General features: G+C 33.9%; 1 protein-coding gene across 1 annotated transcript in view; it reads left to right on the top strand.

Annotated features, from left to right (window-relative positions):
• Nucleotides 1-22,740, top strand: part of PPA2 (inorganic pyrophosphatase 2) — a 76,729-nt gene that overhangs the window by 19,142 nt on the left and 34,847 nt on the right. Inside the window, exons 4-7 of the mRNA XM_039848865.1 lie at nucleotides 2,245-2,298; nucleotides 3,744-3,863; nucleotides 10,975-11,061; nucleotides 15,552-15,678. Coding sequence (XP_039704799.1) covers nucleotides 2,245-2,298; nucleotides 3,744-3,863; nucleotides 10,975-11,061; nucleotides 15,552-15,678 — 388 coding nt within the window. The remainder of the gene's footprint in view (nucleotides 1-2,244; nucleotides 2,299-3,743; nucleotides 3,864-10,974; nucleotides 11,062-15,551; nucleotides 15,679-22,740) is intronic.

Genomic DNA, 22,740 nt, shown 5'->3' with positions numbered 1-22,740 from the left:
AAGTTAGAAAAAGGAAAAAAGGTGATTTCCTCCCATTTTCCTCCTAAAGTATATTACAATTTGCTGACTGCTTTTTCATATCTTATTAGTTTTTCTTTTTAATCTGTGCAATAAAAACAGAAGGGAAAAATGGAAAGAGAGAAAAGAACTGAAGGAGAAGGTAAATGTCCTGGGCCCATGCCCAGCATTCTGAATTGAAATAAGTCCCCTTGTATCTTTGTGATTTTTCTAGTAAATTTCAGCAGACCATTATTGGTGTCTAATTCACACTGATGTTGGGATAACCACACTAACATGGGCTTTAGAAAATTACAGGTCATACACGTTTGAGCTGGAAGAAGAGAAGAACAAACGATGAGGGACAGTGTGGGTTTCAGGCTAAACATTCAAAACTCATTGATTGTTCTTTTGGCCTAATTCAGGTCTCTGTGAGTGGTTTTGGTAGGTGTCATTGTGTAAAACAGTTGTCACTAGCTTGGTCTTCTCTGTCACCTCTGAGTATGCATCTGCATGCATGTGATCTCTCAGAGCCAGGCTTTCAGGGATGAATAAATTATGTGAACATCTGCCATTTACTTAGGTTTTTCTTTTTAACAGCTATTTCAGACATAGTTAAACAGGTGCTGGGATACCTCATGAAAGAGCATATAAAATGAAATATAACAGCAGGACTATGTGTATAAGGTTGCTAGGATAGGTATGAGACATACTTCTAAGGAACAGTTGTTGAGAATTCATTCTCGGCTTTGTTCTTTACCTCATTATGAATATGTGGTCTTGTTATTGGTAAACTTTAGTCTTATCTAGAAAAAACTTAAAAACTATCAGTACTTTTGTGGCTCAATTTATATCTATATTTAATTGCATAAATGGCATTCTTTGAAATAATAGCATTCATGTTTCACCAAGAAAGCCCCGGATACTGTTTAGCAGTGCTTTAAACCAGAGATTCTCAACTGTGGCTGCATATTAAAATTGCTCAAAAAACTTTTAAAAATAAGCTATGCCCTGGCTCCACCCCAGAACAATTGCATTCAAGCATGTGGGAGGTGGGGCTCTAGGAATCTTTTTTTTTTTTTTTTGAATTGGTTAAACCTCTCCAGGGAGTTTTATGCGTGGCATGATTGAGATTAGGTATATTTAATCACTGCTTTTTAACTGATCTTTGGCAAAGGACTAGTTTTTTTGGTGGTTTATTTCTAATCTGTTGTGAACTGGTACTTAAAATATAATCAAAGTGAATTATAGAAAAGTGTAATTCTTATTATTACATTCAGCAGACATAAATATTACTCCATCATATTGATATAAACATTTCTAAATGAACCAGTAACAATCAGCTTGTGGATCAGCACTGGTCCATTACCACACTTGGGGATAGCACTGTTTTAAACCATTGTTTTGCCACGTTAAGTTGTTAGTTAATGATGTCAAAATGGCATACGAATCAACTTTAACCTTAAAACTCTCTATGAGGACTGTAGGAAATTATATACTTATATTCTTATTACTGAAGAAATTAGTTTTACTCACCATTGACCTAGAGTCTCCTTTGTTTTAAGCATTCTGCAAAGTTCAGAAATGATAACTAGAAGCGATGGTCCTTTTGTAACTTTAGAGAACCAGAAATCATCAGATATGCAAGCTAAATTTAGAAAATTGTGTCTCTTTGTTAGGCTTTAAACGGCCTATACTGATATCTTTAATTTTACATGTGATCATAATAATTTGGATTTAAATATTGTTTTGTAATTTTCAAAATATTTTACTTTATAATTTTCTGTGTATTTTCATTTAAATTATATAATTGATCTTTTTAAACAACCTTGTGTGGTGAGTAGGGTAGAGATTATCACAATTACTTTGCAGATTGGAAAAGTCAGATATTCAACTTACATGATGGTCCCCATTTCTCTTATTTTAGTTTGAAAATAAAAATTAAAACAAATATTCTGATTCCATTCTGGTTCCATCACTACAGTGCCAAGGTATTTCCAGAAATGTAACAACTTTTAACTTTATGCAGTGATGATCAAGTGACATGATGGCTTAAATTCTTCTGTGTTTTAGACAACTTCTCTAATTTTTTAGAAGGAATTTAAGGCATAGGCAGACACATGATGGAGACTCTGCAAACATTTTTTTGCAGAAAAAAAACTAAAGCATTCTCATACAGGAGATAGTGTAAAAATAAAGGATAGGTAAAAAAATTTTAATTCTCTCTCTCTTTTTTTTTAACTGCAGAATTTGTTTAATATGGTTGTCGAAATACCTCGGTGGACAAATGCTAAAATGGAGGTATAGATATATTCTATTAATATCAAATGGAAATGATAATAATGATACAAAAACTTCGTTTGAAGTTGTTTGTCTTAATATTATGAATTTGAGATGGTTGACAAACTTGTTAATAATGAAAACAATTGAAAACATTCTTGTGAACTCACTTTGAATCTAATTTCAAAATGCAGAATATTATTCATAGGTGAATTTATACTTTAGAGAAAGTGTTTTTTATTTTTGCCTCTAGTTTGTTACACACGTATTTAATTTTCCTTCACTCCTCTATCTTTGAAAATGACAGATATTTTCAAGGTTTACTCAGATTCCGAGATATATCTTGTTCATAGACACAACTGAAACATATTTATTTGGGCTTTATGGCAATTTTAGTTTCTAAGGGCTTAATTCTCCTTTAGATTTTACTCTACCAGGAATGCAAGCATTTCCTGGCCAACTCTTGATTTATGAGCATTGTCTAAAAGCGTCTGCTGTTCCCCTGTTTAGCTGTTCTTTATATTTTTTTAATCTTTTCCATGAGACATGGACCTATCAAGAACATCTCTTTACTTTTCAGAATTTATTGTTCCATCTGCAGTTAGGTAAGACCCCTTATAGCTCTGAGTGAAATTTAATTTATGGCACTTCGTTTGTTTAGTTATTTAAGCCCTCTCCTACAACTTTGGATATGATGGCAAGTTTTATTTCAAGTATTTAAAATAAGTATTGTTATATAGGTGTGTATTTTTCAGAATTTCCTTTTGGAGAATTGTCAGTAATGTCACCAGTCCATGGCAGTTTTTTGGGGGGGGAGGGAGTAATATTTTAATAGGAAAAAATAAAGATACTAGATTCTCCTTTTGGTCTTGTTTTATGTATAATGTTTCATCATTCTAGATACTCTCCACCTTACTCAATTAGATATAAGACCAAGAATCTGTGAGATTCTGCCTAATTTAAACAGTATTTATTCATGCAAACATGGCTTCAGTTATTTTTTGTTTATTTTGTAGGATAGGTTTTTTTTTTTCCTTTTTGCATGGCAATTTGGATATGCTTGATAGAAAGGTAACTCGGAAATGAAATCACTTGGTAAAAATCTTTGCATTACCTTTATTATCATAAGATTGATGGTTAAAAGCCCGAGATTAGTAAAAAAAGTAAGATGGTTAATCCTTATCCTTTTGCCATTTTAGTCATTTTGTTATTTGTGTTAGAAATAATGAGTGCATAAATAATAGAGTGCCTAAATATATAATCTGATGTTTTCTTTCCAGATGGTTTTTCTTAAACAATACTGTAAATTATAAATTGTAGCTGGCTTGATTTGATTTACATTATCTTTGATCAGTAAGTTGGAATATGAATATTTAGTCTGAAAATAGCAGATTTTACGATACTATTTGAAGTTAAGATTAATCATTTCTCATCCTCCTGCCCCCTTTTCCCCACGATCTGCTTAGATTGCCACAGAGGAGCCATTGAATCCCATTAAACCAGACATAAAGGATGGCAAGCTACGATATGTGGCAAATATCTTTCCTCACAAGGGTTACATATGGAATTACGGTGCCCTCCCTCAGGTAAAATTTTTATTATAATGGTAAAACTTTTCTGTCTTTTGAAAAAATTGCCTTGTAAATCCTGTGAACTAGATTTAAATTGGTTATAAGGACCTGTCGGTTTGAGAGATTTATAAATTTAAAATTTTTAACGTGGAATTTTATTGTATCAATAAATTTTTTTTAAAAACTATTTATGTTTACACTCAAGTTCTTGGAGTTAGGCACATTGGACACTTATATTTGGCATTTTGAACACATTTCCTTTTCTGGGCTTGGCTATTAAGAGTTAGTGAAAAATATTTTATCTGCTTTATCTGCAGTCATTTCTTTGACTGCGACAAGTAATGCTTTTATATACATTTATTTATGCTAGCATGTATTTTATTTTTTAAAGTTTAACAGAGGAATCTTTTAAATTATTAACTATTTTTCAGAACTCATTGTGAATTGAAGTAGGTGACTTATTCACTAGGATGAATTTATAAGTTTTCAGTGGAAAGCAGAGAAAGCAAGGGCTAAATAATGGTAAAGCAGCATTCATATTCGAGAATGACACTTACTATTTGCTTTTCCGCCGTATCCCTTTTTGTTTTCTTCTTATGTTATCTCACTCCTGAGAAGTGGTACTTACTTCCAGATTGTTTAGTGAGTAAAATTCAGAATATGCAGAATCAAAAGTCTAAGTTTGGGGGACATAAAGAAACATCTGCCTTAATGTTTATAAAAGCCATTAGACCATTTATCTATCTGGATATTTATTTTTTCTATTTTTATTTTATTTATTAATTTTAACATTTTAGATGAATTTTTTTAATTAAATTTGTTGGGGTAACATTGGTTAATACAATTACATAATTTTCAGGTGTACATTATAATTTAAAACTGTATATTCTATTGTGTGTTTACCACCCAAAGTCCAGTTTCCTTCAGCTACATATATTTTATATGAAATTTTAATATGCTTTTGGGGAAATACCTGAGGATGGGGTCTTGCTTTATCTAACTCAGAAAAACAGCTGCCCATATAGAAAAAACATGCACAGAAAGGAAAAAAGAAAATTGTTTACTAAAGAGTCAGGCTGCCTTTGATGCAGTTAGACCACCCACATGGATAGGTTCTTCAAAACAGGCTCTTCTCAAATGATGTGCTAAGAATGAGAATGTCTGTTGAAACCATGAAGGCAGGTGCTCTCCAGGTGCCTAAGTAGACATTCCGTTTGAACCTAGCAGTGAAAGGGTTAAAAAATGTTAAGCTTTGGGGTTACTGTCTGTAGTAGGAGATGTATGGATGAGATGAAGGCCAAAGAAGTCATTGAATTAGAGAAAGACAGACAAAAACAGACATACAGAGTATGTAAGGATAAACTAAAGTTCACGTTAATTTTATTAAATATTTATTAAAGATTTATGTTTTAGGCAACACATTAGGTATTAGATATACAAAGAAAAATAAGATATAAGATTAAGGCAGCATAATAAGTGACCAAGAATGTGGGTTTTGGAGCCAAATTGCCCTCGCTAGTAAGGTAACCTTGGGCAAGTTGCTTTGTTTTTCTTTGTCTCACTTTCTTTATCTGTAAAATAGAGATGATAAAGTACCTACTTGATATGGTTTTGTTGAGGTTCAATGAGTTATTGCACTTTCATCTTAGAAGAGTGCCTAATGAGTAGTGATCACATTATTATTATTCCTGGTACTTTTATTATTATATGGTCTTTTCTCTGAAGGGATTTATAGTCTCACAAGGATGATTGACAACTAAACCAGTGGTTACAGTGGAGCATAATAGGTGCTACAAACTCATCTATTAATTATAAGCTTTTGTAGTTTATCTGTTTAGAGTCCTGATGAATTTTTGTACTCTTCTAGATGTGTTTGAAGTTTCAAAGTGCTTTTATCTGCTGTTATATTAGTCTGTACAGTAGTTCCTATTTACTTACAACAGAGTTAGACTGAAGTAGTCTCTTAACGCACTCTGTGTTCCCTATCACCTACCAAAATTTCACACTCCACCCAGCATCTAAAATAACATTTTAAAACATAAATCTGCTAATGTTTTGCTTATGTGAGACCTTTTTAATGGTTTCTATTGCTCAAAGGATAAAATATAACATTCTTTACGTGGCGCCTTACCCCTACGTAATCTGGCCTCTGCTAACTTCTTCAGTCTCATTTTGCAATGTTCATCCTTCCTCACTTCCATTCCACCACTGTGACTTCTTCAGTGTTTCTAATTTCCTTTGTCATTTCTGTAACGAGCTGTCAGAGAGCTGTTCATTCATTCAGCACGTAATTTTTGAGTGTCTGATGTTTGCCAGGCAGAGTTCTGGAGATAAAGTAGTGATAAAAGTGACAAAAGTTCTCTTGCATGTTTATCCTGGGCAGAGACAGAAAAAAAAAAAATATGTGTAATAAATCAGGTGGTGGTGTGTTGGAGAAAAATAAAGCAGAAGATAGGGCTAGGGTGTGTTGGGATTGTTGTAGTTTAGGTAAGGAGAAGGCCTCAGTGAGAAAGTGTTATTTGAGTGAAGACCTAAAGGAAGTGAGGGCACAAGTAGTATGGATGTCTAGGGGAATTCAGCAAGAAACAGCAAGTGTAAAAGTCCTGGGGTGGAAGTAGGCCTGGTGTGTTTGAGGAACGGAAAGGAGGGCAGTGTGGCTAGAGTGGAAGTGAGGAAGAGGAAATAGACCTGTGTCCTCTCTGCCTTTTTTTTATACTTGTGCTTTTATTTTTATTTTTTATTGAGGTAACATTGGTTAATCACATTATTTAAGTTTCAGCTGTATAACATTATAATTGGATATCTGTACACACTATCGTGTGCTCACCACAAAAGGTCTATAGTTTCCATTCATTACTATATATTTGACCCCCTTCATCCATTTCACCCTCTCTCTACTCTTCTGCTCTTCTGGTAACTACAAAGAGATATCACCTCGCCCCTGATAGAAGAGCTGTTATCAAAATGACAAGGAATAAATGCGAGAGAGGGTGTAAAGGAAAGGGAACCCTTGTACACTGTTGGTAGGAATGTAAATCAGTATAGCCACTATGGGAAACATTAAGTGGGTTCCCCCCCCAAAATATTAAGACTGTGATCCAGGCATTCCTGTTTTGTGTATTTATGTCCACCCTTGTGTTCATGGCAGCATTATTTATAGTAGCCATGATATGGAAACAACCTAAGTGTCCATTGATGGATGAATGGATAAAGTAAACGTGCTATATATACACAGTGGAATACTACTCAGTCATAAAAAATGAAATATTGCTATTTGTGACAACATCCTGAGGATGATATTATGCTAAGTGAAATATCAGATGGAAAAGGATAACAACTGTATGATTTCACTTGTGCGGAACATAATGCCAAAAAGAAATAAATGAACAAACAAAACAAAAACAAACTCTGCCATTTTTAAGCAGAGATCTTTGCTGTCTTTTTCAACCCAAACTGATCTTGTAGTGTGCGTATGTGAATATGTGTGTGTGTTAGTCTTCAGTAAATGAATCCACTATAGGTTGGTAAATTAGAAGTAATTTACCAGTAAAAAAAAAAACAAACCTAAATTGATGATTAATGTTTATAAAATGTTGAAATTAGGCCAGTTTTTATGGGAAAGGATAATTTGCTTCTTTGTCAATATCAAGACAGAATGAAATCCAGCCTCTTGTCCCATTTATGTTTGGACCTCATTTCCAACTTCCCTCATCCTCCTCCTTCTGCTCCTTCACTCCTACAGTGGCCATCTCACAATTGCTGACACTCCAGGCACGCTCTGTCTAACACCTGCACACCCACTGTGTCCTCCAGTGTGAAACACTCTTTCCCAAGTGTGCACATGGCATCCTCCTTACATGTTTGTTTAGAAGTCACCATCTTCATAATGTCTTCTCTGAACATCCTTTACAATTTTAACCTGGCCTCCCATACTCTCCTTCCACCTTTCATACTTTATATTTTTCCCTTTTCCATAACACCTGCCAACTTTTAACATGCTATATAATTTAGTTATTTCTGTTTATTGTTTCTTCCAGTTTGAATACTGACTTCTTCTTAAGGGCATACATTCTGTCTCTTTTGTTCACTGATGCCTTCTAACTGCCCAGCTTAGTGCCTGGCACAGAGTAAGTAATCAGTATTCAAGGAATGAATAAATCAATGAATGCATTGTGTGTGTTGCATTTGTTTCATAGGCATATGTAGGTATTGGAATTTGCTATTCTCTTAGATTTGTCTTGTAACAGCAGGGAATTAGTTGAGAGCAGTTACCAAGCCAACCGTGCTTGGAAGAACATAAGCAGCAGAATACTGTCTAAGCAGCAGTCTCTCCCCTTAGCTGTGATTCATCATTGTGCCGTCATTACTTCAGACCGTCAGCCGTCTAGACTGTTTAACCCTAATAACTTCTCCTCCACTAGCAATAATGCCTTCCTCAGAGTTGCTGAGTTTGGCCTGAGCAAAAATCATCTTTGTTTGTCTTCTCCCAATCTTTCTGAGTAAATATTTAGAAGACCTGTCTGGGTAATGTTAAAAGACAAGAATCACTAAATTCAAGATTTCTTTGGTTTTAATGTAATATCGTTGCGTTTATTATTTTGAACTTTATTATAAATTTGGTTCATTGACCCCCAAGTATCATTTAGTATCACTTAGTAGTTTTATAACCTGGGATCAGTGACTAAATTTCATGAGGTCTGTTTGTTCATGTGTGTCATTACACCACCTACCCCAAAAGGTTATTATGAATGCTGAATGAGATGATCAAAGCCGAGTGTTTAGCCACATAGTGAGTTCTCAGTTGTATTATCTCAATGATGATGACACTGTCGCTACTGATGTTAGCTGCTAATAGTGAAACAACTGGTAGAGACTTTTGCTTTAAATTGAAGCTGGTAAAGTACAGTAGTGGTTGAGGAGATGTTACTTCCTTCGACTTGGTGACAGGAATCCTGATTAATCAGGAAGTAGTTCTCAAGGAGCACCTGTATGTACAGCTCTGCACAAGTCAATGATTTTTTGAAGAGATACAGGGATCAGAGCATAGTGATTACAAATGTATTAGTTAATGTTTATAGATTGTAAGGTAATGATCTCAAATACTTGCATGAGGATGAGTAAGATTTGTTTTAAGCTTGATCAATAATCTGTGTATTCTAATTTATTTATTTGTATAACTTTATAGCCATCTTTTGTATGAGTTTAGCATTTATATTCCTGTTGATGGGTTTTTAATTTTTTTATGCTTTTCTTGGGTTCATGCTAAAATTTTTCTATATACATAGTTTACATAAGTATAAATTCCTAGGTCTATACCTCTGAGTCAAAGTGATAAATTATGAATTACACACCTATTTTGCTTTACTAAGTATTTCCAAATTGTTTACAAAAGGAGTCGTAACAATATATATACTCCTACATGTTTTAGGAAGGAGGCGCTGCTCATATTTTCTGCTTCTGCCTCTAGGTTTCCTATTCCAGTCATACCTCAATCCCATCTTGGTTTCTCCAGCACATTAAGATTAATTTTATGGCATTTGTGACAAATGCTGTACCATTTATTAACATGACATTCTTCAGGGTATTGACTATGTCCTATTTATCTCTGTTCCTGGCCCAGAGTAGGTACTTGATAAATATTTACTGTGTGAATGGATGCCTGGTGATAGGTAATAGAAAACAAGAAGCAGTAATGGGAACAGAAGGACAGAAGAGACCCTCCACAGGAAACTATACTTAGGAGATTCAGAGTAAAGGGTCATGAAATGGAATAGGGTTATATTTCAAAGCCATTGCCATTTAACTGCTGTTGTTATCAAAATCTGGGCATCATAACATCATGATTAATAGCATGAGTTCTAATCCATTGCCACCATTGAGAAACTGAACTTGGGCAAGTTTAAACTCTTTGTGCTTCAGTTTACTTATCTGTAAAATGGGCTTAATAATGGTCCATTCCTCATGGGGTATATATATGTATATCTGTGAGTGTGTGTGTATCACTTAGAAGGTGTCTTGCACCTATAACCAGTATGTAAGGTTAACATTTATATTTATTCTTATATTTTATTAGTAATATTAGTATTTGGGGGTAGTGAAGTGTTATTGGATAAGGTTTACCTTTTTTTTTTTTCTTTTTTTGGGTAAGAGTGAGTCAGTTTATTCTTGAATATACTGTAATTAGGACTAGAAGAAAAATATTAGCATTTATTTAGGGTTTAGCTGAAAATAAGAGTCTGTTTTTAATTATATAAAATTATAGGAACCAAGCTTAGACAATCTGATATTCTAGATAACAGTTTTGAGATGACACAGTCTCTCTACATCTTTATAATGTAAATATGAAGAAAAGAATTTTAGAGAATTTCTACAGTTCCTTTAGAATCTGATAATTATGAGTCTTTTGGGGAAGAACAGTGCCTAGGGGATATTTAAACTGGATAACAAATTTCTGTCATGCTACTTATTTATAAACGTGCCCACATGTATATTTTGTAGCTTATAATCTTTTCAATAAACTAAAGAGTTGACAGCTTGTCATGTTTTTGTCAAGGTCTTGATATTTGATGGGAAAGGTAGAAGAATTTTTAAATGGAATGAAATGAGTCAAATATAGGTTTTTATTTTCTTTGGCTGGCACTATCTTGCTCTTTAGTTTATGAAGGGAGAACTGGGTATCTTCTAGTAGAAGTCTTTTAAAGAATAGGACATGTGTTTTCAAACACGGAAAAGCCAGACCTTGTCCAAGGAAGCAGTGAGTGATGGAAGCAACAGGTTAGGCAATCAGTGGAAACAAGGATGTAGACGATGGGAACATCTGAACTCAAACGGAAAGTGAACATGAATTTAGACACTCATTAAACTTGAAAGACAATCTGTTTGGAAATACTACCCACTTTTAGATGTGATTATACAGAGAGGTGAGAGAGGAGAGGAAATAATATAAATATGTTTTAATTATTATGCTTAAGGATGTACTGTCATGTTGGCATTGAGCCTATTGATTTCCAAGAATTTTCCTTTGGATTATTGCTGTTTGTGAAACTTCATGATCATGTGGAAATATTAAGATACTTTATAGCAAGCATTAACTTATATTTCTGCCACCACCCCCGCTTTTTTTTAGACTTGGGAAGATCCCCATCAAAAAGATAAGAGCACAAACTGCTGTGGAGATGATGATCCTATTGATGTTTGTGAAATAGGCTCAAAGGTTCGTTGTACAGACCGTGTTATTCTAACGTGTTCTAGTTTATTTACACCACAAAATTTCCATTCTCTTTTGAAGGTACCGGTTCTTCAACTATTTAAAGTTCTAGCCTATTGATCCCTCTGATATCAGTCCCTTTTTGTATCTTTACTTCCTACTTTATTTCCTTCTCTTAAATGAAGGATTGGTAAACTGCAGCCCATGGCAGGTCCAGTCTAGCTCACCACCTGTTTTCGTAAAGGAAACTGGTCAGTAGCAGGAATAATTCAAGAGAGAGAAAATAGTGAACTAGACAAAGCTAGCTGCAAGAAGAATGGAAAGAAATAGATTTAAAGGCCATTTAGAATATAGAGTCAATATTTCATGATTAATGAGATGAAGAAAAGCAAAGAATGATCAAGGATGACCCCTCTGTGTCTGGCTTAAGAATCTGGGGGTGGGGAGGGAAGGAGGAGAGATGTTACTCACTGAGACTGAAAATGCTGAGAGGAGCGAATAGGAGAGGAGGAAAAGATGAACCCAGCTTTGGACATGATGAATTTGAGGTACCTGGGAGACATGTAGGTGCAGAAGTAGGGAGTTGAGTATGTAGGGCTGAGCTGGAGATATTTGAGAGCAAAACTAGGAATGCTTGGCATTCAGTCACCAGGGGACTTCCTATATGAGGAGAAGGAGTTGGGCAAGGGCACAACCCTCAAGCTAACCAATCTGTAAGGAGTCAGTAGAAGAAAAGGAGCTTGTAAAAGAAACCAAGAAGGAACCAGAATTAGAGAGTATCCAAGATATAATATTTTAGGTCTAGCTACTATTTTAACCCAGTAACCATTAAGATGTTTTATTTTTTTTTTCCATGGGAACAAATTTCTTACTTTTGCCTGGTTTTGTTTTTATGTTTGACCTAGATTCCTTCAATTTTTAGGGGTTTTTTTTCCCCCTTCAACAGTATTTATTGTTCAAGAAAATTTTAGTTATATTAATGGAAATAAAATGAAGCTTCAGCCTTCTCTCACAATCTTACTATCCCAAAAGTCATATTGTTTTTCTCTTTCTGTTTTCTTCCTCTTTGGATAAATAAACATTTTGATTTTATTGGACATTTTTTCCCAGTTTATTTTCTGTTGTAGAGTTGGTATAGTCAAAGGTTTTCCTGAATATAGCTTTTTCTTTTTAATTTCTTTTGGGATAACTGGTTACGGTAAGCAGAGTTCCTAAAATGGCCCATTAAAGTCATCTGCCCTAATCTCTGGAATCTGTGAATATGATATCACTCTTGATTGTATTATTTTATAGAGCACAGTTTACTTTAAAGTAGAGAGATTATCTTGGATGTCCCATGCAGGTCCCATGTAATTACATAAGCCCTAAAAAGTAAGGAGCTTTCTCTGGCTGGTAGAAGAGAAAGTCAGAGGTTCAGAGTATGAGAAATACTGCTAGACCAATGCTTTTGAAGATGGAGGAAGGCGGGGCATGTGAAAAGGAATGCAGTTGGCTTCTAGTTGCAGAGACCATCCCTGGTTGACATCTAACAAGTTAACAGGGACCTCAGCCCTATAACTGCAAGGAACTAAATTTAAGTGGAGTCTTCCTTAGGACCTTCATATCAAAGCCCAGCCTGGCCAATACCTTGATTTCAGCCTTGTCAGGCCATAAACAGCATCAGGTCATGTGCCTGGACTCCTTAGCCATGGAAACTGTGAGGTAATAACTTTACACTATTTTAAGCCTTTAGGTTTATAATAATTTGTTAAACTACAATAGAAACCTAATGCACAGTATAACAGGCCTTAAAGAGTTTTGTTTTCCAGAGTTTTCTTGTATTAATTGAGTCCAATTGAAGTTTTACCTCATTCTTCGAATTCTGAATCAGCATAGAATTTTTGTGGTAGGCCACTATTATGTTCTGCTTATACCAGGCTCCTGAGAGTTAGCAATTGACAGATGTGAGCTAAGTACATATAGAGACCAGACAGAAAAAATACTAATATCTGTGGAAGAAGACCTCTTATGTTCTAGTTCATGTATCTTTCCTTTACTCTTTAAGGAATAAGTAATATGATCTCCATTTTACTGTCGAGAAACCAAGACCTAAAATGTTGTGTAAAGCAATTTGTTCAGGGTAGTAGGATTCAACCCCACGTATTTGTGACTTAAAAATCCTATCTTTCAAAGTCTTTCCGTGATAGCTAGAAAAGTTGATGAATCCTACCCTAATTCTGCTTAAAACCTTTGGCACATTCATATATTCTTGTTTAAGAATCTCAACTCATTTTTCTAAACTTGGTGAACTCTGTGATTCCCCAAGAATTAGTAACAGAATATGCTATATGCATTAATTTCCTTGGAAGAGTAGACTGATAATTTTATAATGGAGCTGGGAAAATAGGTTTTATCTCCTAGCCAGAGCAATTTATTCCTTTAGTTAGTGAGATTTGAACTAACATTTAGTAAATATGAAGTATGTACTTAATCGCCATCTAAAGAATAGGTCTTTGTTGAGACTGTGCTCCTTAGTTTCATGGCTGGCTATGCAAGAGTCCTTAAATCATCCATAAGGTGCGTGGTGATAGAAAGCCTGTTTAACACCACATTGTAAATGGGCCAAGGGAAAGGAGCAGAGTCCTGGAACTTGATAGTAGACTTAGAACCACAGAAAATAGACATTGTTTAAGGTTAAGTTCCTTGAGGGATTATGTATCATTCATTTGTGTCTGACATTTTATGTTCAGCATAAATTTGTTGAATTGGTTTAGAATGAATTGAATTGCGGGGGACACATACAAATTTTAATGTTTGTTCCTAGGCATCTTAACTAGAATTTTTATTTTGACCGAGTTTCCTTTCCAATTTGTAATGGTGATTTAACCAGGCAATGGCTTGTCTAGTTCCTTTATATTGCTTATGAGACCAAAGAGCATGCATCATGATGAAGCTTGAAAATCTCCAGACATACTTCCTACCTGTCATGGTTACCATAAAAAATATGCCCTTATGATGTATGAAATGTCAAAGTAAGTTAATTTTTGTGAATAAAAAAACAAGTTAGAATACGCTTTTAAAAACTATATGTGAGTCCCAAGAATTCCCATAGACACCCTGCCACCAAGATCTACTGCAGAGCCCCTCAACTTTGACACAGTTTATGTTTTGGATGGCTAAGTCCTTTACAGGGGACTGTCCTGTGCAGCATTCCTGGCCTCTTCTCACTAGATGATAGTAATACCTCCCCAGTTTGACAACCAAAAATATCTCCAGACAATGCCAGATGTCCTCTAGAGGGCAAAATTGCATCTGGTTGAGAACCAGTGATCTAAGTTTATCAGTGAGCTAACCAATGTAACCGGCCTTTCATTGGTGATTATGTGATAACTTTGAATTTGAACATTTTGATTTTTTATAGGATCTCCTGGCATGAGGTATGTAAATCTTTCCAGAAAGACTGTAAACCTTTTGAGAACAAGGATCCTTTCTTTTTATACACAGAGTGTCTAATATGGTGCTGGGTACTTAATAGAGCCTAAATATGTGAGAGTCTGGTTAATATAATTATGTATATTCTCCTGAAAATGAGATTTCAGTTTAGTTTATACAATTTCACTAATCTGTTGTGTAAACTAATTACAACTTTGTGTAGATTTATGTTAAGATTTCGGATTCATTTTGCAAATGTTCTGAAAGGATTTATTTGACTATGGTTTAATGTCTGATTTTTTGTCTTAAATAATTTCAAGACACAAAAGTGACAGTCTTTTGCATAAATACCTTGCTTTCCAAATGTAAAGCTGCATTTTGAATCATGAAGGAATTTATTCTGAAGCATGTGTTCAAATTTCAGCTTGCAGTGAAATTCTGTAGCAGACTAAACCTTTAAAAATAAAGGGATATGGGAAGAATGCATGCATATGAACTTGGCATAGGCACCTCGAAAGAACCACTGAAATAACTTTCTTTAGCACATGGAACATCTGCTTCAGCATCATGCTATTTCTAGGTTTCTCTTTAAGTCTTTTTAAAGCATTTTATGAAACCTATATTGTCTGTATCTTTAAAATATTAGTAATTCGTTCATTGTCATTCATTATCTTCTTAAGTCTATATTCTAATATGTTAAAATTTTACCTTTCCCTAGTAACTGAAAAATGAGTTTTGCAAAAAAGGTACTATGAAGCAATTTAAAAGAATTCTCGGGTCTCTTTTTACCCATAAGCAGCAGGAGTCAGGTTTATATTATATAATGATATACATGGATTTGTTTTCTGTTTAATGAGTTCTAGCCTCATACATTAAATTTCAAGATCTATAAACAACTTCAGTTTCCAGAAAGGGGTCAAGATAATTTTAAAAGACTTTATGACTGTTTTTACAATATTTTTAATTATTGAACCTCTATTAAACTTCAGTCTATATAGTGCTTTTCATCTTTCATATGGATTGTTATGATGTATGAGTAAACTTCTCCAAAGCCTTGCAAATGTAAATTCCTTTGCTCTTTAAAGGTTCTTTCTTGTGGAGAGGTTATTCCTGTGAAGATCCTTGGAACTTTGGCTCTTATTGATCAGGGTGAAACAGATTGGAAATTAATTGCTATCAATGTGAATGATCCTGAAGCCTCAAAGTTTCATGGTAAGTCTGTAACTTTCCAGAAACAGAAGTAAATCTATGTGTTATCGGAATTCTTAGAATTAAAAGAATTATAAAAAATACATTTGTATGTATTTGAGAGTTAAATTTACATGGTTTGTTTTTTACTCATTCTCTCTCCATGGAATTTAAAGGGTATTCTAGTATGATATGTCTCAGTTGTATCATATTGCTAGGAGGAACAAGCGAGAAAAGGAAATAGACAAATGATACTTCAAACTAAGAAATACATTCTATGGGTTCCCTTCCCCTCTCCTCTTTCCCTCCCTCCCTTTTTCTTTCTTAGATATCCCTTTTGTTCATTTGAGTAACAGAAAAAACTAAGGAAGGAGTTTTCATCAAGGACATAAGCTATTTCTACACCTAGTTTTTGTTCTGTCATGTACAAATGAAGGGAAAGATAACTGCCCTCTGACAAATTTTTTTAAATTTATTTCTAATTTATTTTTTATTTTTTTATGGTGACATTGGTTAACGAAATCCAATAAGTTTCAGCTGTACACTTTAACAGTAAGGCATATATATATTTACACTGTGTGTTCATCTCCCATAGTTCTTTCTGTCACCACATATTTGACACCCTTTACCCCGTCTACCTCCCCACTTCCCCCACGCCCTACCCTCTGGTAACCACTAGTCTATAGTCCATGTCCATGAGTCTCGTTTGTCCTGTTCATTTATTGCTTTTAGGTTTATATCCCACATATAAGTGATATCCTGTGATTTTCAACTTTTCCTGTCTGGCTTATTTCGCTTAGCATGATTATCTCGAGGTCTATCCATGTTGTTGCAAATGGCGGTACTTCATCTCTTCTTATGGCTGAGTAATATTCCATTGTATATATGTACCACAGCTTCTTTATCCAATCGTAGGATACTTCGGTTGCTTCCATGTCCTGGCCACTGTGAATAATGCTGCTATGAACATTGTTGTGCAAATATCTTTTCGGATATGGGTTTTCAAGGCTTTGGGGTGAATACTCAGTAGAAAGATTGCTGGATCATATGGTAGCTCAATTCTTAGTTTTTTGAGGAACTTCCATACTGTTTTCCATTGTGGCTGTACCAATTTGTGACAAAATTTTGATGTCCCAGAAATTTAAGTACTAGAAATTGCTTGCTGTAATGAAGAGTTGACTTTCTTTGGAGTCAGACAAAGTACATTTTGAGTACTGGCATTGCTGCTTTCTATTTGAGTGACTTTGGGTAGATCATTTAACTTTTCTGAATTTCAGTTCGCTAATGTATAAATTAAGATAATTATACCTACTGTGAGGTTGTTGACAGAATAAGAGAGGATTTACTTAAAGCATCAGGCTGTTACATGCAAGTGTTGACTCTGTGGCTGCTCTTCTATGACCATTTTTTCCCCTATTTTTCTACTCTTTTTTCTTTCAGTTTTATTTTTAAGATCTTGATTACTTCTAGACATCAAATCTTATCTCAGCTGGAAACTAGATCATTTATGAAATGACCAAAACTCATTAACACTTATGTGTTAACCGCTCTTTATATGCATTTAAAACCTTTGCTTGCATACAGAACAGCAAAAGTGATTTTATTTTATTCCTGCATTTAATTGAGAAAGGGAGGGGTATGATAGAATGAACTACATTTAACCTCAGGGTCAAAAATAAAACAAGAAACTATAATTAAAATATGAGGCTTGAATTCATAAACTATATATATTGTTGTTTAATTATTTTACCCTGGGTTTCTTTATTATCATCTTTAATGTATTTCTTATACATGCATATGAAGAAGAGTAAATAAATATCCAGTTTAAAAATTTTTTGAAACTTTAAATAACTGCTCCTCAAATGAAAACTGATAATAAAATGGTGTAACAGCGGGCCAAAACAGATCATTTGTGAAGTGGCACACTAAAGTCATGAAACTCCAGTAAGGGATGTTCTTTAAAACTGGAGAGCTGAGCGCCAGAATGAAACTAGTCTTTAGGTGGAATAAATTAATTCTTAGCTTAGTACTATTGAAAGTATGATTTAATATTTTAAACTCCCTGGCATATGCCAAACACTGGTGCCTGTTCTAGTAACTATTATTGTTCTTAATTTAGAAGGTGTTCAAAGTTAAATAACTTGCCCAAGTTTGCTCATCTAGATACTGGAATCACGATTTAAACTCAGTTCTGTTTGATTATAAAGTCCATTGTTCATTTACAGTATTATACTGAGCAATTTCTACTTGATTGTAGTCATTTATGGTTTGTAACTAGAGGTATTGAAACAGATTACATAGGCTAAGTACCTTCCTCCTTCTTGAGTGTATTAAGGCTTAGAATGAAAAATTTTAGCCCTCTTTTACTTTATTTCTGTTCGTACCCAGAGTGACGATGACTTTGCATTTATTTGTTCTAAATTCTTAGTGTGTGTGCTTGTACAAAAAGACATGTAGAAATACTGAAACCATGATGTGCAGAAATAGTGAAGCTTATTTAGGTTGAGGTGAAATTATCAGACTAGATTAATTAAAAGTGTTTTGAAAGGAAAAAAAGACTTTTTTTTCCCCTTCTGTTAAAGATAACAGGTATTAACTTCATCATGAAAAATATAATTCTTTATAAGTTTTTAAAATCCTAAAATTAACAGATGAATATCATTGACATATTTTGCTCTAAAAAGGTATGCTGACATTGTGTTTTGTATTTATTTCCAGAGTGAGTGAGGTGGAGTGGGGAGCGAGAACTGATTTATTCCCTTTAAAGATATTTGCATATTGTTCACACTGGATAGTGCCTTAAGTACTCTTATTTATCTAGATTTTGTAAAGTAAGTTCTGTAGTTTTAAGAGTTACAAATGTTTTCTTTTTTCTTCTCATTTCTCTTACCTTCACATTATTATAATGTATTCCACATATCTTTATTGAATTTTCTTATGTCTTGCTTATTTTATAGTGACCCAAGGCAAAAATAGATATAGGCACAAATTGAAAGGCTCAAGAAATTATATTATAAGTTTATTTTTAAATAATCAATCATAGAATACTAGGTAACCCTATATAGCAGCTTTTATTTTATTTTTAATTTAAAATCACGTTTTGATTTATATTTATCATATCTTTCAAACATCATCCAGCTGTTCTGTCAGCTATTTCAGGCAACAGAGTTCCTGTTGTTCTGCTGCTTAAGCAAGTGTTAATGGACAGAAATTATTCCTAATTACTCTTTTTTTCCCCACTTCTTAGCCTGCTGTGTTGTTTGTGTTTTCATTAGCAATTGCTAAAGAGGGGAAATGGAGGAGATGAGAACTGAGAGATGCTCAATTATTGCAGTGGTTGAAAACTTCCTGAATTTGCCGAGAAATTTTTTAAAGTTAATTTAAGAAAAACAATTCATGTGATTTGAGTACAATATTTAATTGCTTTCTCTTGTATCATATAATAATTAATTCCTCTTGTAAAAGTGCCTAACTTTCGATTCAGGAGAAGGTTAAGTATTGTAAGCATGTGGCTTATTTTATATGATGTTACAGGTTAAAATAGAACCTTGGCAGGAGTGAGGAGGCCTCAAATAAATAACCAATTTCATGATTATGCTTCTCATAACTTATGATTTTATTATAATAAGAAAAATGTATATTTGGATTCATATGATTAAATATTAGCTAATGGATATTAAAAGTTTGGTGCTGTACTATATATATGAAAATTAATAAACTATATTTAATATTAAATCAAGCAACTTTTAAAAGTTTATTGTGTGTCCCTCCCACATTTACCTTCTAAAATCACAAATACAGGATATTGGATGACATTTTTTTAAATTATAAAAACAATGTACTTGGAAATAAAATTTTAGGAGTATAAAAGAGGTATATAAAATGAAAAGTAAAGTTCTTCTCCCTTCCAACCTCCAGTCTTAATTCTCATATCCTCTTCCCCATAACTTTTTTAGTTCTTTTGAGTGGTTGCTTCTCTTCTGTAAGCAATGTGCTTACACCTGTTTCTTAATTTATGTATTTTCCTTGTTGACTCAGGTTGTTGCTTTGAACCATTAGGAATCTGACTTCTTATACATTTCTCAATTTTGTTATCATGTTTCTTCCTCCATTATCTTAGTAATTCTCAGTATTATACTTTGAGCTATATTGATTGCGTTGTTAATTTTAAACAGTAACTGGTGGCTGCCCAGGATAGAACTAGGCCATTGAGGTTTCCGTTCTTCTCTCCTTCTCTGCCCCTTACTGCCTGGCTTCTCTCAGCTACACTCTTAGTTCTACAGTGTCAAAATGTAAGTTCTGTTCTTTTCCTATAACTGTTTTTCATGTTTTGTCTCTTGAATTTGAAAGTCGAAAACTAATAAATAGCACTTATAGTATTTAGGTGAATATTATTTGCCTAGTTTATCATGCCATGTGTTAAATGATCAGTTTTGGACAGGCTGTTCTCTGAGCCCTCGGCATAGCCATCATTACGGGCTTCTTTTTATTGCCCGCCTGGATTCTTAGTTCTCCTCTTTTCGTAGATTCTTCGATGTCCTCTTTTTATTTTTCCTTTTTCACTGTTGACTGGTGTACATTTTCCAACAATTTTTACAGAAAATGCATGGGAGATTGATTCTGAGTCCATATATATCGAACTGTCTTTTTTTTGGAGGCGGCGGTTGAGGGGGATAGGGAGCGTCACCTTCTACTTAAATAACTTTAAAACATCTAATGTAGTAACTTTAAATGTAAATTACGGTGCAAGAATTGAAATTTCTATCATAAAGGAGTAAGTGGTTTTATAACAGTTTAAACATTTGTCATCTATACTTCCTGGCATATTTATTAGATCAACAGGAGAAAAGATTAAAAACAAATAGGAAAGGATAGGTATCTGGAAATTTTAAAAATTCTGTGGTTTTCTGAGGATGTGTATAATACAGAAATTTATAAAGAAATTTATTTTCTACACATTTTTATTGTTAGACATTTAAAAACTAAATCCCTCCTATTAATTTCCACTACCTTAAGAAATAGCTGTTTTTTTTTACATAATACCAATTTTTTCTTTTCTGAAAACGGTCTGTTTTGATTTATAGACGGTATGTGTGTGTATGTATGTGTGTGTATGTGTGTGTGTATGTGTGTGTATGTATGTGTGTGTGTGTATGTGTGTGTGTGTGTGTATGTGTGTATATATAGTTTGTGTGTGTGTGTGTATGTATGTGTGTGTGTATGTGTGTGTATGTATCTGTGTATATATATGTTTGTGTGTGTGTATGTATATGTGTATATATATGTTTGTGTGTGTGTGTATTTACTATATTAATCCAGATACATTTAAGTTGTGATTCTGCAATGAAGTTTGGAGTTGTTTTATTTGTTATGAAATAGTGTCTTTGATCCTAATGAACATATGTGCAGACTTTGGTAGAATGTAATATCCTGTTATAATATTTATGGTTTTTAACTTTGACATGACTGAACTAAAATTGCATCAGAGAACATGTTTAAGTTAGAAAGAAACTATGGTTGCTGGCTGTATTTCTGTAATTTCTACATTACTATTTAAATCTTTAAGTTTTGTCTTCTGAAACTGGAATAGCCACTGTTAATTTTTTTTTTTTAAGTCTAACATTTGAAAGTAAATTCTCTATACTCCTTGATAGAAAATTGGTCACTATGGCTGGTTCTTGGAGAGCACTAAAGCCATTTAATGCATTATAATTAGGTTCTAGGCCCTAATGCTCTGAATGGTACCGTGATGGCCTGAGGGAGTTAGCAAGACTCCCAAGACACCTAAATTGTTACTAGAGAATGCCTTGGCCATTAAGAATAATAGCACTCGGTTATGAAATAACCAAGTTCAGAGCTTTTTAAGAAAATTGAAATGCTAAGGCATGTATTATTTCTCTGTTGGTTAAATTAACCAGCTTCTATAATGTAGAGCTTCATATATTCACCAAACAAATGTTTGAGCCTCTTCAGAACTGCCTGAGGATTTTATGTCAGGTGAAGTAATGTCATGGGAAGGTAATTAGGCTTAGAAGCTACCTCACATTAAAGAGCAATAAAAATTTCTTTTGTTTGGTCTCTAAATAAATAAAAACGATTGTCTGTTTTCTTGTAATAACTATTGCCTGTACAGTGATTTTACAATTTAAAAAAATTAAAAATTGGAAAGTAAAAATTGAAATCAGAAGAGTTATATTGATATAGATACATTCTGGGATGAATCATTTACATGAATGATAAGAGAATTATTTTAAATGAAGCAGTTGAGACTTTTTAAAAGGCCAGCATTGCACTTTTCTTAAAATTATCATAATTTACATGTATTTTATATACAGTAGTTTTCCTTATCAATGGAGGGTACATTCTAAGACTCCCAGTGGATGCCTGAAACCACAGTTAATATTGAACCCTATCTATACTGTTTTTTCCAACATACCTATATGTTGAAAACATACCTATAATAAACTTTACGAATTAGGCACAGTAAGAGATTAACGATAACTAATAATGGAATAGAACAATTCTGACAATATACTGTAACAAAAGTTATGTGAATTTGGTCACTTGTTTCAGAGTATTCTTTCTGAAGTCTTCGATATATAGGCTCAGATGCTTTCTGGGGTAACATGTTGCCATCATTTGAAACAACACTGTTCTCTGTTCATGTCTTCCAGACACAGATTTAATGCCTTTTGCATCTTAACTAAGCACTTGTTGTGCAGTATGGCATTAACTTTTGCAGTCTGAGATGCAGTTGCAAAAGTAACATAGATTTCTTTTTCCTGTTTCAGTTTCATGGATAGATTTGTTTTTATTCATTCATTCATTCATTTATTCATTCATTCATTTACGAGGCAACCCTTGGTTGACCTCACAGATTGCAAAGACCTTGTCAGCTTACAGTCCCTTATTTTTTATTTTTATTTTTTATGCCTACAGCACTTGGTCTTCCTAGGTGGTCTCCCATCCAAGTACGGGCCAGGCCCGACCTTGCTTAGCTTCCGAGAGCAGACGAGATCGTAGATTTATTCTTACCATTGATTTAGCAATGTCAGTGTACAGTTTTTCTTATTAAGTTGAGAATTT

Source organism: Pteropus medius, unplaced genomic scaffold (assembly GCF_902729225.1).
Source record: "Pteropus medius unplaced genomic scaffold, Ma_sr-lr_union100, whole genome shotgun sequence".
Classification (NCBI taxonomy): Eukaryota; Metazoa; Chordata; class Mammalia; order Chiroptera; family Pteropodidae; genus Pteropus; species Pteropus medius.
This window is presented reverse-complemented; position numbering and strand designations above follow the sequence as displayed.